Source organism: Aedes aegypti, chromosome 3 (genome assembly GCF_002204515.2).
Source record: "Aedes aegypti strain LVP_AGWG chromosome 3, AaegL5.0 Primary Assembly, whole genome shotgun sequence".
Classification (NCBI taxonomy): Eukaryota; Metazoa; Arthropoda; class Insecta; order Diptera; family Culicidae; genus Aedes; species Aedes aegypti.
In genome coordinates, this window is record NC_035109.1 from 49011844 (window position 1) to 49038427 (window position 26584).

The following is a 26584-nucleotide window of genomic DNA, read 5'->3' on the forward strand; positions in this document are numbered from 1 at the left end:
AAGGAAATCTCTCACACTCTTCTTTTTCAAAAATAATAGCAAATGAAATTTTTTTGTTTGCTGTTTCCGTATGAAAACAATCCATCTTAGTGAGTGTGCAGGAAAGATAAAGCTGATTAAACGTCAGATTGCCTTACACGGAGAAGATGAAAAACTCTTAAATTAGTTATTTTGAACTCAATTTTGAGTTGTATTTCTTTCTCTATTTCATTCGCTCCTCCTATCGTTGTCAGGGAGCGAAAAGCAAAACAACCCAAAAACTGAACCTTAGTGCGTTACCTCAAATTTGAGTAAGTGGTACAGTACTAAAAGTTGAGTAATTTGTTCTGCCGGCTGAGTGAAAATAACTTAGTCACTAGGTATTTTTTTCGCATGGCTGTTAATGAATACAACTTCCACCTCAGTAACTCAAAAGTAGGTTAATGAACGAACCCCCCAAATTGAGTGGAATGAACTCACTTTTGAGTACTTCATTTTCTCCGTGTATGTTGGTGTCTTACAACCAATCAAAAACCACAGAAGTGAACACAACGACACGTAGAGCGATGATCGCTATTTGCTCCAAGAAGATCGGGAGCAATCAATACACATCCAAATTTGACAGCCAGCTTGCATACAATATTGAACAGTAAATTAAGAAGGGAGCGACATTTGGACAAGTAGATTTCCGATAGATAAATAAGAATAAGTTTTAGTGCCATTAGCATCGTGGACTTAGCATAAGTGAATAATGTTTTCTTTTATGTTTGTAGGCACTTTGTTTGTATTTTTATATGTGTTATGACCATTCTCGACAGTTAGAGTCACCTGACAAAAAAGCTGTTGGTTCTGTAAGATTTGTAAAAGTCCTTGATCAATGGACCAATGCATGAGTTCACTGGTTTGACGTTTGAGCGGTGCCGAATTCACTAGTTGCCATGGTCACGTAAATATCACGACACCGCTCAAACGTCAACGAGTGAACGCATGCATTGATCCATTGATATTCTAGAATCTTTGAAAAAGGTGTTGAACACATTGAAACGTCGCCCGTCGAACGTTGAAACGACACAGCTTTTGATTTCTACAGTCTTCAACGCCAATAACAGGACACTGCCAGTTCCCTCTGTCGATAGCGTTTCCTCTTTAAGGCCGCACGGGACGTCATCATAATCACCCTATCCATTTGAAGAAGCAAATCCCAAGAACCACTCCATATATCGATGCGAAATATATATCACTATGATTCTATATATGTAGTGCACAACCTAATACATTTTCAGCTTCATCGGTTCATTAAAACTCAAGATTTGCTTCCGCAAAGTTTTGATGATAATTGTTAGAGTGAGACAAAAGATAAGGAAAATAACACGGTCTCCCGTGTCCCCTTAAGCAGTTATTCTTTATGGTTTTAGATTGAAAATTTCCGATGAACTACCAATTTTTGAGAATATTAATTTCTTGAAGAAATTTCTAAGAGAATTCTTGCAAAAATTTCTACAGGAATCTTTAGATAAAATTCTGAGGAATTCTCGAAGGACTATTTGAGGTATCCTTGAAGAGCTCTTTGCAGGATGCCATATGATACTTTGGATTTAGTATTAGATGGAGCACTAAAGGAGTTTCAACTAGAGACATCCTTCAGTGTGGAACGGGCATGATGTGTCACCGATCAAACTTTCAGGCTTTTTCAAATCCGTCCAAAACCGTTAGAACCGGTAGAATCACATTTTGGAATTTGACAACTGTCATATAATCGTTAAAGGTTTACGTTTATTATAGCGTTACGTTTCATACAAATGTTTAGAATAACCACACAATCGTCAAGAGTAAGCATTTTCTGAGAAATTGGTGACTGACCTTTAAGGTCTTTCGCCCCCCTAATTGAAATTCTGGCTACGTGTATGGAAGGTGCGCGGGGTAGGGGAGGTGCCTCCGGAATGCAATCAACCCAAACCCACCGGAGTGAGCTGCTTTGATCAGCGACGACGAAACAAGTGCGTGTGTGATTTGTGAACATAACAAAGTAGACAGCGTAAAACTCGAAGAAAAAGAGGCTCTCAACTGATGAAAACGGTTGAGTGCACTCGCTCATCGCCGACTTGGATTGGCTTCGACGACGTTGATGACGAAGATGAATGTGCATTTGGAATTGTCGAAAAAAGAAAAATGGTAACACTCACCTGATCGAATCCTTGCAGGGGTTGATTACTGGCCTGGCCATTGTTCCCATTGGCACCACCGTTATTGCTGCTAGAGCCACTCCCGCTCGAGCTGGACTGACTTACATTAAGGGTTTCCGGGCCGGCACTTTTAGGACCGCCTCCACCTGTTCCCGGCGGTCGATCGGCAGCTGAAGGAACACTGGGCTGTCCTCCTGTCGCTGTGCTGCCCGTTAACGTCACCGCGGTGGTCGTACTGGCCGTAGACGACGAACCCGGCCTTCCGTTGGTAACGGTCATGTCTCCGGAGGTGGCACCTGCTGCGGCGGCAGCCGCCCCGCCACTTACAAAGTCGAAAAAATCCGTCTTTCCCAGATCCTCGGGCCGAAACGATTCACTTATGTCCATGCCCGATGAAGTCATTATGCCATTCGTGATGATTTCCAACATAAATATGTCCGATTGCACTTTGCGTCGGCTCTTGGGCCGTCTGCACTGCACACTGCACTACTGCACCAGATAACTAAACGGCTTCTTTTTGGAGTCGACGACACACCGAGAGGAGATTACCGAAATTTAAATGTTTTTAAATTGATACGCGAGGATTCGGGGCGGCGTAGCAGGCCGCCAAAAGGTTTGGCCGAAATTAACGACGTCGTTGCCGAGTCGTGGTCGCAGTAGTCCGGCTGAAGGACGTGGTTGTTGCTTTGGTGAAGTGGTTGCTGGTGCTGCTGATTGGCGGTGGCAATTGATGGCAGTGATGCATTTTTCGGTCGAGCTGCAGATATGGCGATCAGTTGGCGATCATCATCTGGAAGGAAAGAACCGAGCAGAAAGGGACAGTTGAGGTATACCATTAAGTTGAAAATATAAATCGAATGTTAATTAGAATGGATTGCGATCGTGAGACGCGGATGTTATGGCATGGATTGAGTCCGGTCGTAAAATAAAGTGAAATTGAAATGATTTGAGAGATTTTTTAAGCGCGGGGTTAACTCTTAGTTGACCGGTATTATGTTGGTGTTCTTGTTCTTTTTTCAATATCATCTAAAACATTGCATTTCTCGCAAAAAGTGAATTGTGTTCCTTTCTTTATGGATCAATAGAAGCAAAATTAATTATTTGTGCGATGGTACTAGTCCTTACTGGTGTAGCATACAACATAGCCGACTTGAAAATTGTGACTCACTGACCGATACTGGGATTATATTGGTGTTCACGTGTCCTGATTTGGTTGGCTCGTACTGTGTCACAAGTTCTTACAACAAAACACTCCGATTTGGCATTGGAAATTGAAATCTGACTTGCACGTTTTCACTATTGTTACAGTCACTCGCAATCTGGATAACCGCAACGAATTCAAAGCCGCATTTTCAACGCATGCTACGCTGCGCCGCCGCAAATCAAACACACGCGCACATAATTGGGCTGTCACGGCTTGCCTAGATTGGGACCCCAACCAACAAACCGCACACGCATTGAATGCGTTCAAGACCGACGACTGAGCGCCAAATTTCTCCTAGCTCTCCGTCGTCCACACCCGTTGAACTATGGCACGAATCCGTTTGTGGTCAACCCGAATTAGGCCCTCGCGTAGATGCTGCGTCCAGTCCAAATGAGCCAAACGGCAGGGGAAACCAAAAATTACAAAAACAAACCCAACTCGCGCTGCGCACAAACTTGATTGATAGATTTATTTCCATCCATCCTCAGTCAGTCTCTGGCAGACTCTGCTTGCCCCGCAGGAGGGGTGGACCGCACTTTGCCCAGCTTGAGCATGCCACGCCAAATTTTTTGCCCTATCTTTTTTTTTGAATGGAATCCAAGCAGCCGTTGTCGTCATGATCTTGGTCGTCTATTGGTTATTGTCCTACGACGACCAACGCGGAGGGTTTCCGCGACCCCTGGCCTGGCGATTGCAATCGGCGCACAATAGGAATAAACTGAACCAAATCTCAAAAATTTAAAATCAATTTTTCTGTTATTAAATTTTATACATTGAAAAATGTAGCTTACTTTTAAAGCACTATTTTAACAAAATCTCAACCAATTCAAAGGGCCTTTTTTAATTTGATGCTAGTCACACAGTTTTCAACGTGTTACGTTTCAAAAAAGTAACATAACACCTCTTAACTAAAAAAAAATCGAAAATTTTCGAGGCTCTGTTTGTTTATTGTGAAGTGTTTCGGAATAAGGAGTCACTCGTTACTAAGCTGCACTTGTACCTTTGTTTTGAATTATTGTTCATATTTTAATGTAGTTCTTCAAACTTTATGTGAATACAAATTTTTTACCAGTAAAAAATATTTGTACAAAATACACCATAAATTCTTTATTTTCAAAATTTGATTAAATCCTTAGTGGTTACTGTGAGCATCTAGTGAAGTTAGTAAATTATCGTTTCCATTCAATTTGTTGTATTTTTTAAGTTTTTAGACATTTTTATGAATGAGTATCACTATGCAGCGGTCGTTGGTCCAATAGCTGAGAGGACAACGGGAATGAAAGCGCAAAAAAAGTGGGCTAATCCATCAATTGGTTGCCTCCCTAATGGCCAGCTGACTGGCTAGCTGGTTAGTTAGTTAGTTAGTTAGTTTGTTCCCCCCTCGCCAGTTGTAAGTAGGTAGGAAGAAAACGATGGACGCCAAAGAAGCAATGATTATTATCATTATCGCCCCGCCATCTAGTAGTGTGCGGAGATGTTGCAAAAGACGAGCGCACTCACTCCTTCGCCTATCATCATTATCGTGCGCTTTCCACTCCCTCAATTGCAAAAAATTACCATAACTGTCCGCGCGCGAGCTTTCGGGCCAGACCGGTTCTCGGCGGATTATTGTTTCCGCTTTGGAGCTCCGGTATCGGGCGATTGTCGCCAACAGATGTTTGTTTTTGCGATCAAAATCGATTGGAGGTGGACTGCTTCGGGTTCGGTCACGTATAGGGATGACAAAATTTGGTCGATTATTTCGATTGATCGCTTAATCAGATCATCTTAAGAAAAGTTCTAGCTAGTAGTCAGAGAAGCTTGAAGCTGTTCCATAAGAAATTTCTACAAAAAATATCGATTATTGCGATTATCGATATTGATAATTGACCTACTTAAACTGTAATCGATCATCAACTAATCGATTATGAGATTTTGCAACATCCCTAGTGATTGCCGGGATGTAATGTTCCTAACCCCCACGGGATATTGGCCGTCGCCTACTTAGCACGTGCCCCGCTGAATTTGCGTAGCGACCATGCCTCGGGCAATCACGCCGTCGTCGATTCTAGATCCAAGATTTATGAACCGCAACGGCGGCGGTCGTGTGCCAAATCTTTACGTTCGTTTGTTCGTTTCCCACTTTCCAGATCAATGGGCGCGCTCTTAAAAATGGGCCATAAAATTACGGATTCTGTTCACGGTCAATGTGGTGTGACCGGGTGGCGAATCGCAATTGCCACGGGGGCACCACCGGAAATCTTCCTCTGTGGAGGAAGATGACAATCGGTCGAAAGAGAGTCAAATCAATATTTGCATTTTAGATTTCCCTGTACTAGGAGAAGGAAAATTTCATTCAAATGGACAATTGCGATGCTAATTCGGTTGGCACCTGCAAGCGACAAGCGACGAAACTGCATTTGTGCGGACATCTCAATCGAAGTTGCACAGTTAAAAATAAATTGTAATTATACGTCAGTTCCGTCGAAAATACGGTGTACCTACCATTGCATTTTTAAAACGTATAAAACCAGCCGGCGACAATTGGAACACACAGTTATTAACTGAGAGCTTTCTTTGCCAAAGTTGCCATTTTCGCATTCGTATATCGTGTGGCAGGTACGATGATACTCTATGCCAAGAGAAGTCAAGGAAATTTCCATTATGAAAAAATTCTGGACCGACCGGAAAGCCTCAAAAATATAATCGGTCTGTATCAATTAATTTTTTACTGTGTGACTGTGCCGAAACCATTGCCATCCTTACGGCCGCCGAGGTGTTCGAATTCACCAGGTGGAGAAACGTGACGGAGAGGTAATAATAGCAGTCGATGCGGTGGTGAAAAGCAGGCGTTGGCGTGGAGTACACTTTCCGCACTGCATAATTTCGAGCGGTTTGGTTCCTGATTTTTTTTTCTTTGCATTACTGCAGTGTTGTGTATTGACAACTCGCGATTGTATGCAGATCAGTGTGGCGTGGGTTTGCCAATAGGTTTCTGTCAAAAGGTTGCCGATTATTTATAGAACGGCTCTAGTTAGATGGGGGATGTAGAATTTTACACCACGGATGGTTTGATTGTTATTTATGAGAGGTCGCAATTGTTGGCTTGGTGGAACAATTGTTAACATGATACAGTTCTAAAAGTGTAACATTCTGGAGCATTTCAGCGTATTCAGAAATTCCTTCATATTACTTCCGTCTTTCACAACTGACTATTTAAAAGAGTTTCTTGATGTATATTTCAAGGTGATTTACAAAAGATTTGCGAGCGACAATGAGAAGCCTTAACAGTTGTTCAATTGTAAAATTTTATTGGATGAGCAACCATTCAATTCTGTATCGTTGTGTCTACGCCAGGGGTTGAATTTTGGAAAAAGAGTATCTCTCGAGATACTTATCACTTATCACTCTCTGTGTATGTTTTTCATCGACTACTACAGTTCTGTTTATTTCGTTTAACAGTGCATGATTAAACGCATATAAACAAGCACCAAACCTGGGGCCATTTTTGCTATAGGATATTTTCGGATTGTTTATTATGCCAGTTAACAAAAATAGGGGAAGTGGTGGCAAAATGAACAGGGGTGGTAAAATGAACACCGTGCCTTTTACCGAGAAAAAACAAATTGGATTGAATTTTATCACGCACGGACGATTTAGAGCTTAAATCGGAGTGTTCGGGTTGATACGGGGGTCAATTGAAATGAAAATGTCAACGAAAACTAAGATTTTAGAAAACCATGTTTGCAAGTTAAAACTGACGTAACTTTTGGCTCGGGAGTCTTAAGGTTTTGCAGTGTGGTCAATATCGTCATGATATGATGTCAAATCTGATACATTTAGATATCTTTTTGAATGGGTTACAATCATTATTGGATATATTTTCGGCAATGCAATGAAAATTTTCAAAAATAATTATTTTGCTCACGTTTTTTGCATGATGTTCATTTTACCACCAACAGCCGTTCATTTTACCCACATAGTGCAGGTTAAATGAACATTTGCATCGTTTTTTGCTGGCGATAAAGATATGTGAAAATTTAACTATTTAAGTCTGAACTCATGTCGCTGCTATTGATAACATCCCTATTTTTTAAGTTGTGCGATAGAACTATACAATTTCCTCGTTTTTCTATCAGAAACAGGATGATATCCTTAAGGTGTTCATTTTACCACTAGAGACGAACCAGCCAAGGGCTGAAAGTCTCTCTAATAAAGAAAATTCATTCATTCATTTTACCACCCCTTCCCCTACCTACACCTAATAGTAAATTAGCGAGTGAAATGGGGTTCATCATCGCTCTCTCATTGGGGCTCTCCTTCGCAGCTGCTATTTATTGGGCTTGTTACAACTTGTGAAACATTGCCCATCATGGACCGATACAGACGCTATGTTTGTCTTCGCTTGCTTTGATCGTGCTTCGAAATCTAGAAAGATTCGCGAATCAGGCGAAACTGACAAAATGTACACAATTTAAGAAAATATATCGTTGAAATTGTAGCTCGATTGTCTATTCACTGCACTTGAAATTTTCCCCTATCGATAATTTAACTATTCTAAAAACGCAGAAGACGAAACTTCACCTCATGCCAAACTACACACTTTATTGATTACGCCTGTGTTTTTGTTTATCAAAGTGATGGGCGCATCTGAAATCGAAATCAAAACACGGCGAGAGTAAACGGCGACACTACAAACAAAAAATATACAAGGCGTACATGGCGGGCTTAATTGAAACCAGAATGTAAACACGGCGCAAAAGTAATAGGCGACACTGAAAATAATATCGATTACAGGCTCATAACATTGGGCGATACTGGCATCCTTGAGTGCGTTTAAGGCGAAACCTTATAATATTTTTTTTAGTACGAAATAGCTAGGGTAATTATAGGAGATGTGTGTGGTATTGATGACGATTTTAAAACTAGGTTTATGAAATGTGTATTAAAGTGGAAACGTTAAAGTTTGTGTATATTTTCTCCAATTGGGATAAAAAATTGCACATGAGAATTTCATTGGTTATTTTCTCATTGTTATTGATTTGTCAGATAGGCCCTTATCGCGAATCCCTCTCGAAATGAATTGAGAAAGAATTCTGCAATGCTTGGCCTATGCCGAATGAAGTCTTCTTTAAACTATGGTTTTAGTCTGGGGGTGCGAGCTGGATATCAACAAGCAGCCAGGCTGCTGTCAAGCCTGAATTTTCATCAAAATGATCCGAGTATGCCTAGTAGTGTGGTCATTACTTCGTCACGACGCTAAAAAAATGTTATACATTTTATGTGACACAAAACTATCAGCTGTTAAGACTCTATGACACTACCCCGAACGCTATTACCCCGAATGCATAATCTTTTGAGACTAATTTTGATTTAAAGGTGGGGAGATAACTGTACGGAGTATTGAACGATTTTAGCTTTACAATGTATTTTTCAAATATTATGAGATAAAAAAATGGAGCAAATAATTCTTACTTACAAAATTTCGTTTGGATTTTTCCTCTATTTTTGGTGAGATTTACAAAGCCACACTGCAATGCTCTGAAGAACAGCTTACTTTAAAAAAGAAGGATGAATTTATTATGAAAAGGATAGTTATAATATGCAAACAATTAGGATGTAGTAAAGTCTCCTTTTGGACACTGCTATCCACTTCCTTCACTAATAGTATTCTAGATGTCAGTCTACTAGCATTGGAATCTTCCAAAATATTTTGTGGCAATTGAAGATAACCCTGATATTATCGCTGCAAGTGTTGTTCTATGGAACCCGCTTAAAGACCAACCTGATAGACAAATGTTCCGCTGTGACATAGAAACGCTCATATACTTGTACATATTAGAAAAACGGTGGCCTCTGATGGCCGCTATAGTAAAAACTTTTGTTGGTTTGATGGTCATTCAGCTGAATTCCCATAAGATAACCACAGCAATTAGTTGTATTTGATTCAAGATAATGAAGAAATGATGATGGCAGAAAAATGGTAAGCAGTTGGATAAGAGACCTGACTGTTTTAATTAGGAAGATTAAAGAAGGGAAAATTTCTGGAATATCCTTTCTCTTATCTTCTTGTATTAAATTAAGGCAGGATTAACTTCAATGAATGCCTTAAGGATATCCTGCTTTTCATAAACTTAGCTGTTCCATACGAAAATATTAGAGATTAGATTATCCAACAAAAACTTGAAAGAACAGCCTTCTAAAGAAAGAAGGGTAAATTTCTAGTAAATGCTTACAGCTATGACGTGAATAATCACTTAAACAACGTGATTCTATGCTACAATCTGTATTCATAAGAAAGGGAAATCTCTGTTTAAAAACATAATTGAATTATGAACACCTCCAAGGACTCCAGATACCGGTGAGTACGCAGCTGTTCAGCAAGATTATATGTTCTGGGTTCGAATTCCTATTGCATTGACCATTTCCTTGACTCTCTTGGCACAGAGACACATGTACAAGAATGGTAAATTGACAAGGAATGATCTCAGTAGGTAAATATAAGGCTTATTTTATTAAAAGCCCATTCACAAATTTCATAACGATCAAGGGGGTTGTTGGTAAAATATTACAGCTCATACAAAATTTCCACAGTTGGTGGGTGGCGGAAATGGCCATTTTTGGTTTTATGAATATTGTGAATGGACCCTTGAATTGGGTAAGTGCTCACTAAGCTAAGAAATAGGTTCTGTACCAGAAAAAAATAATAATAAGAAAATAGTTGCCAACAGAATATTTCGCAAGAATAGCTCACATATGAAAGAATTGAAAATATATGATGAAAACCGTTAAGTTTACATTAGAGACACATACATGAATGGTCAATCTTTTATAACAGTATGGTCATCATTTTTTGCCCGCAAAACAAGAAACTACATTGTATCTCATACGTTTCGGGGTAATGGCTCATTCGGGGTAGTGGCGTTCGGGGTAATGACCCATTCGGGGTAATGGCTTTCGGGGTAGTGACCCATTCGGAGTAGTGACCCATTCGGGGTAGTGGCGTTCGGGATAGTGGCGTTCGGGGTAATGGGATGAAGCCGCTGTTAAATATGTTAAAGGAACGATCTTGTTGGTCTTATTGATGCGTATGTTTTCAGATCTTTTGTGAAATATATTTTAAACTAAAATACAGTCAGAAACTATCCGGTTAAGCTGCACCATACTGCAAAAGCTTTGTGTGATGTATTTTAAGTGTGCACCTTGAAAATGGTTTCTTGCGAGACAAGCAAACAAACAACGGTTAGCACTGGTGGAAAAAATTGTGTTCAAATTGAATGATGAAAATGTTCTAGATCGCACCCCTCAGGTTTTAGTCGGTGGATTGCTTATTCTGATTACGAAGTATGAGCTAATTCGGTCAAGGAAAACTCTCCAAGTCAAAGTGAATCATGGATGAGCCCAAGTAGTTGTTTACTTTATAGAATGATTCTGGAGGAATAGTTAACAGCTAGATACTCGTGGAACTTTATAGACGAATGCCAAAGTAGTACCGTGCGGGATCGAAATCTATACACCTAAAATATAATCTAAATCCGCTCACTTTATACAAAACGCCTACTATTTGCATGAAGTGTATGATTTTGAGCCTGTACAGATTTCGGTCCATCACTTACCCGTCTGTGTCATGCGAAACAGCGTGCGCTCCCTGCACGCTGTTTCGCATGACCCAGACGGGTTAGTGATGGATCAACGTGAGGTGGTCGAAAAGTGGTAGTAGCACTACGACGAACATCTGAATGGTGCTGAGAACGCTGGTAATGACGATAAAAACCAGAGCTATTTTCGAGGCGGTGGAGGGGTTCGTCTACCTCGGACTTTTGCTGACGGTGGAAAACAACGTTAACCGTGATGGTGCATCATTTGTGGAAGTCGTGTCTCTTATGGGCGTTCGAATAATATTCGTCCTGGCACCGAATGTATCATGTAAAAAACTCTTATAGTCCTCTACGGACAAGATACGTGGACTATGCTCAAGAAGGACCTGCAAGCACTTGGAGTTTTTTAACGTCGCATTCTAAGGATCATCTTTGGCGATATGCAGAAAAATTGTGTCGGCGAACGATGGACCACGAGTTCTCTGAACACTACGGTGAACCTAGTGTCCTGAAGGTGGCATCAAGTTGGAAGGATTCGTTGGGCGGGACATATTGTTAGAAAGCCAGACAACGACCCTGTGAAGATGATGTTGGCTGCTCAACCAGCAGGTATAATAAAACTAGGAGCGCTGCTGTAATTGAAGAATTTGTTCGGTGTCTTTGGCCAAATTGATCAAATTTCAGTGTAAAAGTGGCTACGCACACGACAAGGACTATTTCGATGAATAAATTACTTCGTAATTCTTGTACAGTGAAACCTCCATGAGTCGAAATTGAAGGGACCATCGACTCATGGAAATATCGAGTCATGGAACAGCAATCCTTTGGAAAGCTGCTTCTAGGGACCATCATAGTAACCATGAAATTTTGTTTTTAGTATGGTTCCATGAGTCGATATCGAGTCATGGAACATCGACTCATGGAGGTATCACTGTAGTTCTTCAATTGCACTTCGCTGTTGGATATTGATGTTGATCACTCATACTGCCATATAAGTATTTCTATTTTTATCCAGGAGAAAGCTCAATTCACTTAAGAAATTTGACAGGGCTTCTTTCTATGTGATCTACGCTTCCAGGCTCTCAATGCGGAACCATTAGATTTCTGTAGCGGTCACTAGCGGAGTCCTGCCAAATCTCTAGACAGATTCTAGCTTAGATTAACAAGCTATATATGATTGATGGGTTCATTCCGAAGCTCGAAGATGATTCCATAGCCTACCGTAGAATGTTAAGGGTTTTCCTTCAAGATCCATGGTGAACTTTGTCGGATTATTATGATAGATTATCGGAAAAATAAGGGTGGATAAAGGCAGAATCTCAACGAAATCATTATTGATTAATTGATAAGGAAATGTGTCCTTCGGTAGTGACACTCGTCACGGTCGCCATGTAGCCGTAGTCTATTTCTTCTGGCGTGCGACGTGTAGCTAGGAAACAGCCATAAATTATTAATCCTCCAAAAAGACACTTCCGTAGGAAAGTACTTATGCAATTGCAACGGTCATTGGCTTGATAGTTTGCTAACTTATTGGGTCTAAAATTGTACTCAGTATGACGTGATAGATGCAATCTGCTGGAATGGAAAGACGGTTCCATGGCATGTGCGATACACATTAGATCATTTCACAAAATTCAAAATTTCTGGGATTCAACCTGTCATTCTAGTCCTAATTGCAATAGCAAAAAAAAACTTTCATCCAATTTGGAGAAGATAAGGAGGTACCTCAAGTTGAATTTGTGATTTTTGACTATTTTTTGCATTCAAAAAATTCTAACGAGAATTTGGAAAAACGAAAATTAAAATAAATACCACTAGTTGAACGTAGTATTAGTAGTTTACAACTTTTGAGAATAATGTTTGCCGATTGGAGATAGTTTTGACCTAATAACATTGATTTCTGTTCATTAAAGTACCTATAAAACATACATTTCTCTACAGTTTTTGTACTACGAGATTCTTAACGTGATGCCTTATTATAAAAATTCAACCGAGGTATCATTCTCTATGTTCTTTTCTGAACATTATTGTAGTACATCATTTTTGTATCCGAATTACAGATAAATTGTAAAAACTCGTCGACAATACGACATTCCTCATTTCACGACATTCAGAGCTGCTGCCAAATGGCGCAATAGCTGACATGTTACAAAATTCAACATAGTAGCGTTGCTTTTTCAATTATGGATGATTATTGAAGTAAACAGCTAGCAAATGTCATCAATGCAGTCGTGCTTCAAGCAACATTCGAATTTGGTGCTAAGCAGTTACATATGTGATTTAACCCTGATGCCAAGCTTCTCGGCTTCCGTTCTTGAGGATCGGAGTTCGATTATGGTTCTTTTTCAATGTGAAACCAATGTTCTTTTATATGTAGCATAGAAAAAGGACTAAAGGGGCAAATCACTACTTGAGCATTTCTCTTCATTCACTTAGGAGTGGGAGGTTTTTGCGAGTCCTACTAATTAAGGACGTGGCCTGGTATACAATGTGATGCTTGTTTTGTTTATTTCTGTTATGTGGAAAACGTTCATCTCGAACGTTTTTTTTTGCGACACTATAGGGGATGTTTTTTATTTCCGTACGGGTTTGGGCCGATAGGTCTCAGATTTTCATGAAACTTTTTCATCAATATATGAATAAAAAAAAATGAGAAAAATTCAGGGTCGCCTATTTTCCCGGAAAACTCAGTTGGAAATTTTTTGTTTTCCCTGACACTACTTACTTTGAAAAATTATAACTCAAGAACGAAGCATCATAGAAACAATGTTTTTTATTATGAAAATATGAAAGCAAATTTTCTCAGGAATGAAAAATATATTAACTGGAAAAAGTTTTCCACAAAATTTTCCACCGTTGAGAAAATTCGTGAAGAAAAGCCGGAAAAATTATGCTCCAACTCGCGGAAAATTTTCAAAAAAATATTTTTGAGAAGATAATTTTATAAGCTTTAATCACTGAAATTTTTGAAATGTTCTTTTTTTCGTTTTTGAGTTATGGCCAATTTTGTAAAAAATGTGCAAATGTGCCATTTTGAGCCTTTTCTTTGAAAAATCATAACTCAAGAAAGAAGCATCGTAGAAACAAAGTTTTTTTTTATGAAAATGAAAGCAAATTTTCTCAGGAATAAAACAAAAATATTAACTGGAAACAGTTTTCCACAAAATTTTCCACCGTAAAGAAAAGCCGGAAAAACTATGTTCCAATTAGTGGAAAACTTTCAAAAATATACTTTTGAGAAGGTAATTTCATAAGCTTTAATCGCTGGAATTTTTGAAATGTACTTTTTTTCGTTTTTGAGTTATGACCAATATTGTGGAAAATGACCATTTAAGCCTTTTCTTTGAAAACCCATATTCCAATCGAAGCATCGGAAAAACAAAGATTTTTTATCAAAGCAATTGCAAATTTTCTAAAACATCTAAAAAAAAGATATGGGATTGGTTGTAATGAAGTATAAGTCGGAATGGATGATATTTTTCATTAAAAATTACACCGCTAAGAAAAACTGAAAAAAACTGTTTCTTCATCTATTTTTTATTACACTGAAAAGAGATTCTTTTTTTTTTCTATGGGACAAATAAGATTATTATTATTTTGTTTTTAATTTTATTTTTACAATTATTCAGTATATAACTTACATTTTCATCTTAATACAGTGGGATTCCGTTTTTGGCATGCTCCGTTTTTGGCATGCTCCATTTTTGGCACCCCCCGATTTTGGCAACAAAATGGATCCGTTTTTGGCAACATTTTTGAACACCATTAAAATTTGTGATTTTTTGTAAATATTATCGTGTCTGTTGCTTTATTTATCCGAATGGCAGGTCAACTACGCACCGATTACATTCCAGAGCTTCATTTTCGTCGATATTCCCCCAACCCTCATTAACTACTAAGGGCTCCCGTACGCGCTTTATTACTTCAGGATGGTCATTGGTCATACATTCGCAACGTTTCATAAGGCCATTCTTCTCCACCAGAATTCAACTAGAGACCAATCTTGTAGGCATTCATACTGAGTGACCAGCCCACTTGAGTCTGCCAGTAGGTGATAAAAAATTAAAAATTACTTCTCTTCAGATTTGGAGCAGCTTGTTTGAACAAAGCACCAGCACATAAGGGCAACAAAAAGTCTATGACTCACACAGAGTTAAATTAAAAATTATATCTCACCTTTTTAAATCATTGTTCTTATTATTTTGGAACAGTAATAGATACAAATATAGCAAAATGTCATGCATCATAACTTTTAAGGAATTTTATTTAATAAATTGCGTTATTCAAGTGAATTGCAGAAATGTCAACATATAATTCACAAGTGTATATTTAACTACATTGTATATTATTTTTTTAAGAATTCCAATGTTCCATTCAATACCGGCACCATGACGAATGCGAACACAGTCCAAACTACTCTTTATTCTCAATAATATCATTGAAGTGTGCGATACAAACGATTGAGAGTATTTTAACTTTTTGTTTGTGGTATCAATGTGTATTAATCTTTCTGTGACAACTATTTAAAACTACGTTCCCTCTTTGTTGAAGATTCTTTAAGACGTTAGATTTGTTAAGAGACGAGTTCGGTACAAGATTTTTAATCATGGATACGAGTTTCACCATAATCAAAATGTTCCTTGCGAGCTGGGACTATGACTTTCTTAACTGTACCCTGGAGAATTCTTAGGAGGTTCTTAGTTCTTAAGGGACTTCTCAGAAATTTTAACAAATTCTTGAGAATGTCTGTAGATTTCTAGCAGACACTGAGGGTTTCTTGCGGGATCCTGAGAATGTATAACTGGTTATTGGGGATTAATTCCGATTCCCAGTGAACTCTTAAGATTTCTAGGGCATCCTGGTAATGCCTAGCGGGATAATTTGAATTTGAAGTGGTATTTTGGGTGTTTCTGGCGAAATCTTATAGATTTTGGAAAGGTTTCCAGAGGATTTTGAGGAGTGCTAGTGGTAACCTAAGAATAATGAACTTTTGACATTTTTTATTGGGGACTTGAGAATTTTCGGCAATATCGCAGCAATATTCCTAGCTAGATTCTCCAGCGCCCTATCGTTTTCCTTTAGATTACTTATGAGCACCTGAAGATTCCTATCCGTTGATTTTATAAGGTAGGCGTAAACATATATCAAGCTCATTTAAAACTTATTTAAAGTAAAAATGATAAAAGCTTGTATTCTACTAAATTACGTGTCGCATTGATCCATAAATATATGATGTAGTTATTTATGTTTGCCCTTTTGAGTGCAGTCAATCATTCATTATGAAATGCTTTACTTTATCAGAAACATAGTTTAAAGGAGGGTATTCTTTCCGAATTTTGTAAAATTTTAGCCCAAAATTAAACTGATTTTTGATGTTCCTTAAATAAAAAAGCTCATGCCGTTTTGCAATACCCAGCGCTCTTGTTTCGTAAATACGTCTTTGTATGAATACAGCAATTCATTTTATTTATTTTTTTTTCGTATTCTTACATAGTTTTTGGAAAATGTTAAGTTCTTGTATAAAGGTCACATTTGCTATTATTGATTTTACATGGCCCATACAAATAGTGTACATAAAGTTTTTAAAAATCATTAAAGACGGTGAGGCGTAAAAAGTATGTATGTAGAACGTTTGCCACAATTAAAATTACGGCGCTATAGATTTATAGCATATTACACTATTACGGAAAACTGCTTCGAAATGAACCGTTCTGAAGTCTCGATGACACATAATTCCATAAGGATGATGTGATAACATTCTAATGATGTTTTCAAAACCAATAGTTGAAAAATAAAATTTAAAATAAGGGTTCCGATTTTGGCACGGTTCCGTTTTTGGCAACTGAAAATTTCGACTTTGTTGCCAAAAACGGAATCCCACTGTACTATCTATTTTTTCCACCGGGAAGATTGTCTTTGGTTGCTAATACCAGAAGATTTTCGTTTCTTTGTATTATTAAGAACAAAGCATGCTGTATTTTCTTGGTTTTCATGTGCATCTGAGAATTCACTAGCAAAAATGCTTCGTTCGACTTTTGGTATAAATGAATGATATTGTTTTAATCCAGGAATTGGAACAAGGTTAGAAAATCTTTCCTGAAGAAATTTTTCAGCCTCTGAATTGTCATTTTCAGTTGCATAGATAAATTCACAATCTTTTTTAATTTGGTCTTTCACCTTTTGCGACACAGCCCAGTCGAAAAATTGTTTGGCGTTATTAATTTCTGCTGACTTTTTAATACTAGCATCTCTAGCCATTCGCTTAATGTTGCCACCGATACCATTACAAGGACCTTTTCCATGCGAGGTTGGAAAAAGAGCTATTCTGCTTTAATTTTAAAATCATTTTCATGGTTGCATACATTTTTGAAATTTGACATTAAGCGAGTTTGCACGAGTTTTGCAACTTATTCATTTTATGATCTCGGCAACAACTTATGCAGAAATTTTCTCGAAAATACTTAAAACAATTTTTCCTCGTAGATATTTCTAGGTGTTGCAGAAATCCTCATAAATTTTATCGAAATTCACTCATAGACCGCATCAAAAATACTTCCCTACAAGATCCCTTTTGAATTCGGATAAAGACTTTTAAATTAAATCTGTGAAATTTAGAAGAGGAGGAGGAATACAATGAAACCGCCGTGACTTGATTTCGACTCTTCGAACCATACTTAAAACAAAATTTCATGGTTACTATGATGGTCCCCTCAAACAGCTTTCCAAAGCATTCCTGTTCCATGAGTTGATGGTCGCTTCCGATATCGTCTCATGGAGGTTCGACTGTATTTGAAGAGCCAATTTTAGGACCGAGTTGTTTATGGATAGACTACAGTTGAAACAATTTTAGCAAAAAGTTTGTCTAAATTATAATTGATTTGTTCATTATAGATTGTTTCTAATTGATTTCCAAAGGAGTCTTCGGCCTCCTGAGATTGAACACTAGAGTGATGCAAATTTTGAAATTTTGGCTCCCCTATGCTTAAAACATTTATATAATGGTAAATAGCATCCTCCCAAATTTTGAGATGATTCGGAAAAAATTTGACTGTGCACAAGCCATTTGAAGTTTATATGGAGATTTCTATGGAAAACGCCAAATTTTTGTGTCCAGGCCTCTATCTCTTCGACATAATATTTTATGGAATAGTGAATAACCTCTGCTCATGTGAAACCCTTTCAGCTACAACTTTGCTGACGACCACATATTGATAGGACTTAAGGATAAATTGCTATTCTTAATCATAAACTGGGTTTGCATTTTGCATGCTTAACCAACTGCTCAGCAGGCAACGGTGGTGCTCCTGGCGGGTAGAATAGATCAAAGTAATCCAGGCTACTATGTTCTACAGCAAAACAGCAGTGTTGCTCTGAAAGTAATTGAATGATCTTCTCAGCATGATTTAGACTTTGTTATCACTAATAACAAATTATCTTAACGTCCCATCAACATGTGGTCTTCAGCAAAGTTGTAGCTGGGAAGATTTCACATCAGTAGAGTTTGTTCACTTTTTCATAAATTATTATTACGAGCTGTTAGAGGACTGAACACTAAATGTTTGTCTTTTCCATAGTAATTTCCATAGAAACTTCAAATTGCCTGTGCACAACCAAATTTCTTCCAAATCACTTCAAATTTTGAGAGAATGATTTTCATCATAATTGACACCGTTTAAGCATAGGGGAACAAAAACTTTAAAATTTGCAGCAGTCTATTGAACACGATAGGTCACTCGATCAATCGATTGTACGTTTCCACCAACAAAGTGTAGCTTCTGCTCCTGCTGGTTTCCGAAACCGGGAAATCATGCCTACTTTGTCCATTTTTTGTCGACTTCCCTCACCTGCGGCGATTTTCTATTAGTCATAAAAATGTAGAGATCACCTCGGAATCGCAATCAGCGTCCCAGACAGACCTCATAGTTCCGCAAATCAACCCAACCGCCGTGGGAACCATCACCTAGCTCCGATCACAGTCCCGTACAGGAAATCGAAATAGCACTCCTAAACTCTATCGATTCCTACAGACACCCCAGGTTGCTCGACCCAAGAAACACAGGAAGTTGAAGTGATGATGATGATTGAGGGTCTGATTGGGTTGGACATAATGATAAGTAATTTGCAGTTTACGCGTGATTTGCTTTGTGCAGTTTCAGGGCGGGTTCTCATCCTCGCTCGCATTTTTCTAGTGGCAGGGATTAAGTGGACCGGGCAGAAGATGGTGCCATAAGTTATGCAAATTTCCTTAATTTGGGTCCAATTGGTCCAGACGATGACGCCACAATGCGGGGTCGTCCAAATACGGGGTGGGCCACGAGATGGGCGATCCAATATAACGATAAACGCCACCCCGAAGATGGGATCTCTGGCGGTTAATCCGACAAATAGGTGCTACCGCTTCTGCCAACTGCAGCAGGCTCCGACAGCAAATTATTAAAACGATTCAATTTTTTATACTGAAACTCGAAATCCCTCCCATAAAATCCATTCACATCAATTATTCAACTATCAACAACTAATAAACATGGACATCAAATTCCCATTCAAACGGTAGAAAAGACAACATTCCGTCTGCAATAAAAACGGAAATCAAATTTCCCTTTTCATATTATATTGGGAATATTGTCCATTAACGAGATGGTGCGGCTGCGTGAATCTGGTGAATCTATTAGCACTTCGTCTTATTCTTCGTCTTCATCGGCCGCAGCAGCTAGCCTATGAACCGTTACCTTGTCCAAATAGCAGTAGGCCGGGCAAGAGAGCATCCATGGCCTACCACGCCAGCTGTGTGCTATTGCTGCCATGGCAGCCACACTCATGTCTTGCCAATAACAATAAAGTTCACTGATAGATGATGGGAACGGTACCGATCGGACAGGAAGAGCTGTGTTAATGCTTCCACGAATGACTCTTCATGGACACCTCCTAGCCCAACACCCCATTCATTCACTTCACATTCGTTCGTGAGCCCAACACCATTCAGATCCCCCACAATCGATACTGGGAACGATAATTTCCCTATTAAAAATTAGATACGAACTCACCCTCGGCATCGCTTCATCTCTCGTGTGGGGGGCCAAGGCGACATCATCTCGTAGAGGTCCATTTCAACGCAGTGCCGAATGTGGGCTCGGATGTAATGAAGGGGGCCCTCAGCACATTTTATCATACCAAAACTGGCGTATTGAATTTGAAATTTTTGTATCAAGTCATAGGAAGGTTCTTCCGGTGGAAACCGAGTAGGGCCAGAATGAAATGTGTAGAATCTTGTCTGCGAAAAATGATGAATCGTTAATCGAAGATTGTTTACTTTTCCAAGATAAGTCTATACTTGATCGGGAAATCTGTGAAAAAACATGTTTGATTGGAGTTTTAATTCATGGGAAGATGATGAGACCCTTAATCCGGGCCTGCTTCCAACGCACCACCGTCGGATCGAAATGGGATACCCATTTTCGGGGAGATGACGAAGACGTATACAGCGCGATCAAATTAACGTTGCATTTTACGTAATTGGCTTTTATTGGCTTTCTTCTTCGATCGAGTCATCGAAGCCCGCTGGACAGATCTTATTGGGTGAGATAAATACAAGAATGCCCTCAGCGAGTGGATATTGGATGCCCTGCGGCGTGCCTTGATGGTTGGACCCTCGTACGCACAACGTCTCCTCTACGGGGACGTGTGGCGTACGCGTGCAATTCAGCTTGAGGTGGGCGTCCACGCGGCCAACGATACGAAACCTCCACCCTGTAGGACGCGATGATCTGCGCCCGATTGGGATTGGGCGGTAAAGCTGTTTGATTGAAATTTTATGTACGCGGAAAAGACACCAGCTTGCTGCGTCAAGGCATGTGCCCTGCGTTCGGACGGGGTAGGGGCAGCTACCAGGTTGCTGTGACGAATCTCCGAGATAGAGGCCGATGACGACTACCACCATTGCAGGAGCCTGCTGCGATGCGTCGGCGAAAAGCATGTGGACGATGACACGCCAACATAAACTTTCAATTAATCGAACCGGCGAAGGTTTTAACGATGCTGGAAGCAGGCTACGCTAAAGCTGCCGATTTCGGTTTTTGGTCTTGCTCGTTGACGCGTATCGCTGATGACCCGGATAAAAAGTAGTCGGATGCTGGTGCTTGCGTTGGCTATTTTTGGAGAATGGGATAAATGAAATCGGAGATCGTTGACGTCACTTGGCGATCGCAAACAGAGCTAGAGTGCCAAAAGAGTCTAGTTAGTTGTTTGTTAGTTAGTGCGTCTGATACATCGACGCATTGTCCGATCGAGGCTGTCGTTAACTGCTGGGCATAACTAAGAGCTCAACAATTTCCAAAAAATGATGTCAATTTAGCTAGTTCGATTTTTAAGGCCTAGGCTATAGACTTGTCTATATTCTAGAGATTTTTCAATGGATACCAAATAAAACTAACTTAACTACATGTAGCATATACTCAAAAACAAAATCCATCAAGCTTTTGGTATGAACATCTAGTACGTATTGCTTTCGAGCATGAAGATGGCAACTGCTGCTGCACATAAAGAATGGTTTCATAAAGAAACACCTTCGCAAAGATGTAAAAATATTGGAATTTAATTATTTCCACAAGAATTGGCATTCTTCTTAACGGCTTAAATAATCCCAGAATTATTCTAACGAATCTATAATGACTATCGGAATACCACAATGTCTAAAAAAATTCTGGAATTCCAAAGGAAATCCGAGAATCTTGGATGTCACAATTCTTACGTAATGTTCAGTATTAGTTTATAAATACCTGAATTCCCAGAGACATCCAAGGCTTCCTAAGTACCAACATTATTATCGTAATGCCAAAATTCACGGTAATCTTACCGGATTTTTTTTGAAATCCTAGATCTTTCTCGGATATATTTAAACATCTTTCGAAATATCAAAGCTGACATTATTTTTCCTTGATTTTATCTCAAATTTAAATTAATCCATTCAATTCAACAATCTTAAAGCATGAGTAGCAACATCTAAAGCTAACTACCAGTAGCTTTGTAGTCAATGCTACTTTTATTCATACCAACGCGTTGTTTGTAGTATGTTCGAAACGTGTAGTGAAGTAAAATGATGCAAACCTGTTCCACATGTAGCATTTACTACCGAGAATGTAGTAAATTCAACTTTATTACAATTTATTCATACCGCTCAATGTTAGAAAAGGTATCTCAAACGAGCTGTTAGCTCTGCATAGAGTTAGTGAATCTTTTGAGAACATCCAAGACTTCGAAAAAGAGTCCGTGGTAAAACTATTCTTGGAAGAATGTTAGTTTTGATTAACAATTTCGGATTTATTTTGTTATTAAAGTCCAGTTTGTTTTTATTTTCCTTCGTTATGGAATCGTGAAAAACAGTAATGTTTCTGGGAGAGGAACATGTCTTTAACTTATTGGAGAAATCGTAGGAGGGATTGCTTGAAGAATCTTTTGTGGAACTCTTAGATACATACTTTCAAGGAGCAATATAAATAGGGTTTAAGGTGAAGATGAATCGAAGCCAAAGTTCAAATTTTCAAGAGCACGGATCTGGAGAACCAAACATTCGTTTGAGCTGAAAACCTAATCGATTGGTCACCACCAGCTTCTATCATACATATGAATCTCTGAAGCACGCGATAGAAATATTTGATAAGTTCGATATTTCATTCAAGAAACTCTCAAGGGACTACCGACTTATCTAGTCAATGACAATTAAAGGGCGAACACGAAATTATTGCGACACCGAAAATGTCATGCTGATTTTCTTATAATGTTTAGAATCAAAGCAAAATTTTAGGATAGTTTATACATATATTTACTTCAAAAATCAAAAGAAAAGTTAATCGATGGAGCCTTGAGTGTAAAATTGAATAAAACTAAAATTGCTTTGCTCCTCCATCAAAGTCTTTACAGTGTCATCCGGTACCAGTTGTTCAGTTTTTTTTTCCATTTTCTTAACATGTCCTTCTCGTCTTTGACTGTCTTCTTGCTCTTTCGAAGTTTCCGCTTCATTTGGAACAAAATGGACAGAATTGGCCTCTTAACACTCCAGGATACTTTTAGAATAGTAGCATGATGCCAAATCTGGCCATAGCGGAGCTTCATCGAGCTACTGCAAGAACGGCAAAAGGCACTTCTCGAGGCACTCAGATTTGTAGATCTCGCCATTTACTGTGCCCTTTGTCACGAAAGGCTCACTCCTCAGTCCGCAAGAGCAGATGGCCTGCCAAATGATATATTTGGAGGCGAACTTCGACATTTTCTTCTTCTTAAATTTGTCGTCCACATCGAACCTGCTCTTGCCGGTAAAAAACTCCAACCCCGGAATTTGCTTAAAATCGGCTTTTATACACGTTTCGTCGTCCATTACACAGCAGCCATATTTTGTCAACATCTTCTCGTAGAGTTCCCGAGTTTTAGCCATCGATTGTTGCTGCTCATCACTGTGTATGAAGTACCTTGTATGTATGTAGTCCAGCTCTCTTCCTTGAATTCTGGACGTAGCTCTGCGACATGCCGATCTTTTTAGCCAAATCACGGCTTGAGACGTTGGGATTTGCTTTAATCATCCGCTTCACCTTTCCCTCCGTTTTTTTTTGTTCTCCGGTCCCGGTTTTCTTCCAGCTCCTTTGCCGTGGTCCAACGTCAACCACTCCTGGAACCGCAGGTTCGACAGGTCAGGAAATTGAAGGTGTTTGGAAAGAATTTGTTCTCTCGACTTGCGTTGGTGCACCTCCATTTTCGTTGAATCGAAAAACTCGACTTCGAGTTTGACAGCATGAAAACAATACACATCAATGAGAAAGTGTGCAAAATTTGGTTGAGTTTTAGCCAATGGTAGAAAAGTTAGGCCTTGTTGAATGTGTCGCAATAATTTCGTGTTCACCCTGTTGGGAAACAGATTATTCGTAAAAATGACATTCGAGGCAAAGGACCATCAAGAGAAAAGAATCATTTGGAGAGAAGGGTCATTTTTGGAAATGAAATTCTGCGAAATGAGACATAAGTGCTTTCCAGTTACCGGTGTTTCCTACGATTTTTTTTTACTAAATTAAGAGAAAAATATCAGGGTGTAGACTTGAAGAGCCTGGTTTCCCGGTTGCACTTTTGAATCAATGTATTACTGTTAGTATACTTACATATATCTCAATACTTTTGTTTGATGATTGTAAGAGTCGTATCATTTTACCTGTAAACAAAAAAGAAATAAGATGTCAATAGGAGTAAAACTATGTGAACGCATCACACAAAGCGTCACCCAAATGTTTAACCCGTTAACGCCCAAGGTATCTCATAATTGGAATTCAGCTCCGTTTTTGTTATTCATAGTCGTATTCCCATAAATTAAACCTAATTTCACCAAAAAAATTCAAGTCTAAAAATTCTTGAAAGTGTGTCGTCCATATCTAGTTGTTCTATAAGTTTATTTTCAAGATTAATCAAATATATTTTCATGCTCTTCGACCCATTACAATGTAAACAAGTTGAAAAAAACTGCAGTTGAGGGGTAATTCATAAATTATGTCCCGTACAGAAGTTGGAAGGAGGGGGTTACAAGGAAACGTGACTACCCATATAAAAATTGAAATCTATACAAAAAGTGTAATATAGAGAAAAATTGAGAAGGATGAATATCGACAAACTTTGCGTGACGTAATTTATGGACGTATCCTGATAAAGAAATTGCAACATGAAGAATAAAAAATTCAGAGGCAAAAAATGCATGCCAGAACTAAATCATTTAGTGACTTCAATTCAATTTTCTGCTCTACCAAGTAAGTAAGTAAAATAGAGACATACATACATTTCCATACATGCACATGTACAATTATGCCCCCTTTATATCAAAAACAAAATAAAATCTTACGTCAAATATTTTGATTATAAAAAAACCTACAGATGTTTCAGAATAGTCTTCAAAAAGATTCTCTAAAACTTGCCAGCTGACTATCAAAATATTTTTTCTGGGACAAGTTATTGGTATACAATGTGCTTCGGATCTGACAGCAATCGAAATATATATTTGGCAAAATCAGAATTTTGTTAGTGCTAATCAAAAGTTAGACCTACAGTCCAATGACAGTCAAATATTGCACTCCAACTGTTACATGCTTTACAGACGTGAATATTTGAAGCCAACATAATTCGTCTATTACGTTGAAGTTACTGCATATGGCCTTATCCACCGATAGAACCGAATCCACGCGGTCCAAGATTTTTGACACTAGCGATTCAAAAGTTCATCTTTTTTATTCGACGGCTAGAAAACATGTGTTTTTTTCTTTTAACCTCCAATAAATGGTGTCAAGGTTCATCTAAAAATGTAAGGAGCATTGCATCCGAAATAAGCGATTATTGCTCGACTCGATTGTAAGTATCCATTGTTTTGATCTAGGCAGACCAATTTCTTATTAGTTGTTTCCTTGATGTTTTGCACATAAAAGCAATTCCCAGCTAATGAGTTTTTTTTTGCGAAAATATCTCCTTCAGTTGATCATCGTTTTCGAAGATACCAAATTTTTCATCACTGGACTTCAATATAGGCGAATAAAATATTTGCCGACTAGCGCCATCATGAAAATGACTTCCAAACTAAAAAGGATTTAGGCGAATTGCTTTCTTTGGATTTAATCAGTGGACTGATATATAAGCGAATAAAATGTGTGCCCAGTAGTGCCATTTAGGTGATTTCCGAAGTAATGAGTTTCCAGGCGAATAGGTCTCATTTAGTTCTTCAACTTTGTCAAAGACACTAACTTTGTTTCCAATCACTGGATTGAGATATAAGCAAATAATATGTTTGTCTACTAGCGCCACCTTGGGAGAGTTTTTCAAACTACTATGCTTCGGGGCGAATGGATCGCATTTAGTTGAACACTTTTGTCGAAGACACCAATTTCCAATCTCATCGCTGGACTGAGATATAAAAAAATATATTTGACCACTAGCGCCACCTTGTGAGTGTTTTCCGAACTAATAAGGTTCTAGGCGAATAGGATTCATTTAGTTGTTCAACATTGTCCAAGATACAAACTTTGTATCTAATCACTTGACTGAGAGCAAAATAAAATATTTGCCCACTAGCGCCATCTAGTGAATGTTTTCCAAACTAAAAAGTTTTCGGGTGAATAGATCTCATTCAGTTGAACGCATTTGTCAAAGACACCAATGTTGTATCTCATCACTGAACTGGGATATGAACAAACAAAATGTTCGACCACTAGCGCCATCTTTTGAGTGTTTCTGAACTTATAAGATTTTAGGCGAATTATTTAGTTGATCAACATTATCGAAGACACCTATTTTGAATCTCATAACTGGACTTCTTAGCAAATAAAGCTTTGGCTCACTAGCGCCATTTTGGGAATGTTTTCCGAATTTATAAGGTTCTATGCAACAGATATTATTGAGTTTTTCAACTTTGTTGAAGACACCATTTTTGTATCTCATAACTGGGCTAAGATATGAGCAAATAATGTTTTGGCTCACTTGCGCCATCTTGGGAGCGTTTTCCGAATTTATAAGGTTCTATGCAAATAGGTGTTATTGAGTTTTTCAACTTTGTCGAAAACACCAATTTTGTATCTCATCGCTGGACTAAAATATAAGCAAATAAAGCTTTAGCTCACTAGCGCCAT

General features: G+C 38.6%; 1 protein-coding gene across 1 annotated transcript in view; it reads right to left on the reverse strand.

Annotated features, from left to right (window-relative positions):
• LOC5570081 (transcriptional activator/repressor MOT3) overlaps positions 1-26584 on the reverse strand; it is a 478653-nt gene that overhangs the window by 23391 nt on the left and 428678 nt on the right. Inside the window, exon 4 of the mRNA XM_021850381.1 lies at positions 2163-2952. Within this exon, the coding sequence (XP_021706073.1) occupies positions 2163-2591 (429 nt within the window). The 5' untranslated portion in view covers positions 2592-2952. The remainder of the gene's footprint in view (positions 1-2162; positions 2953-26584) is intronic.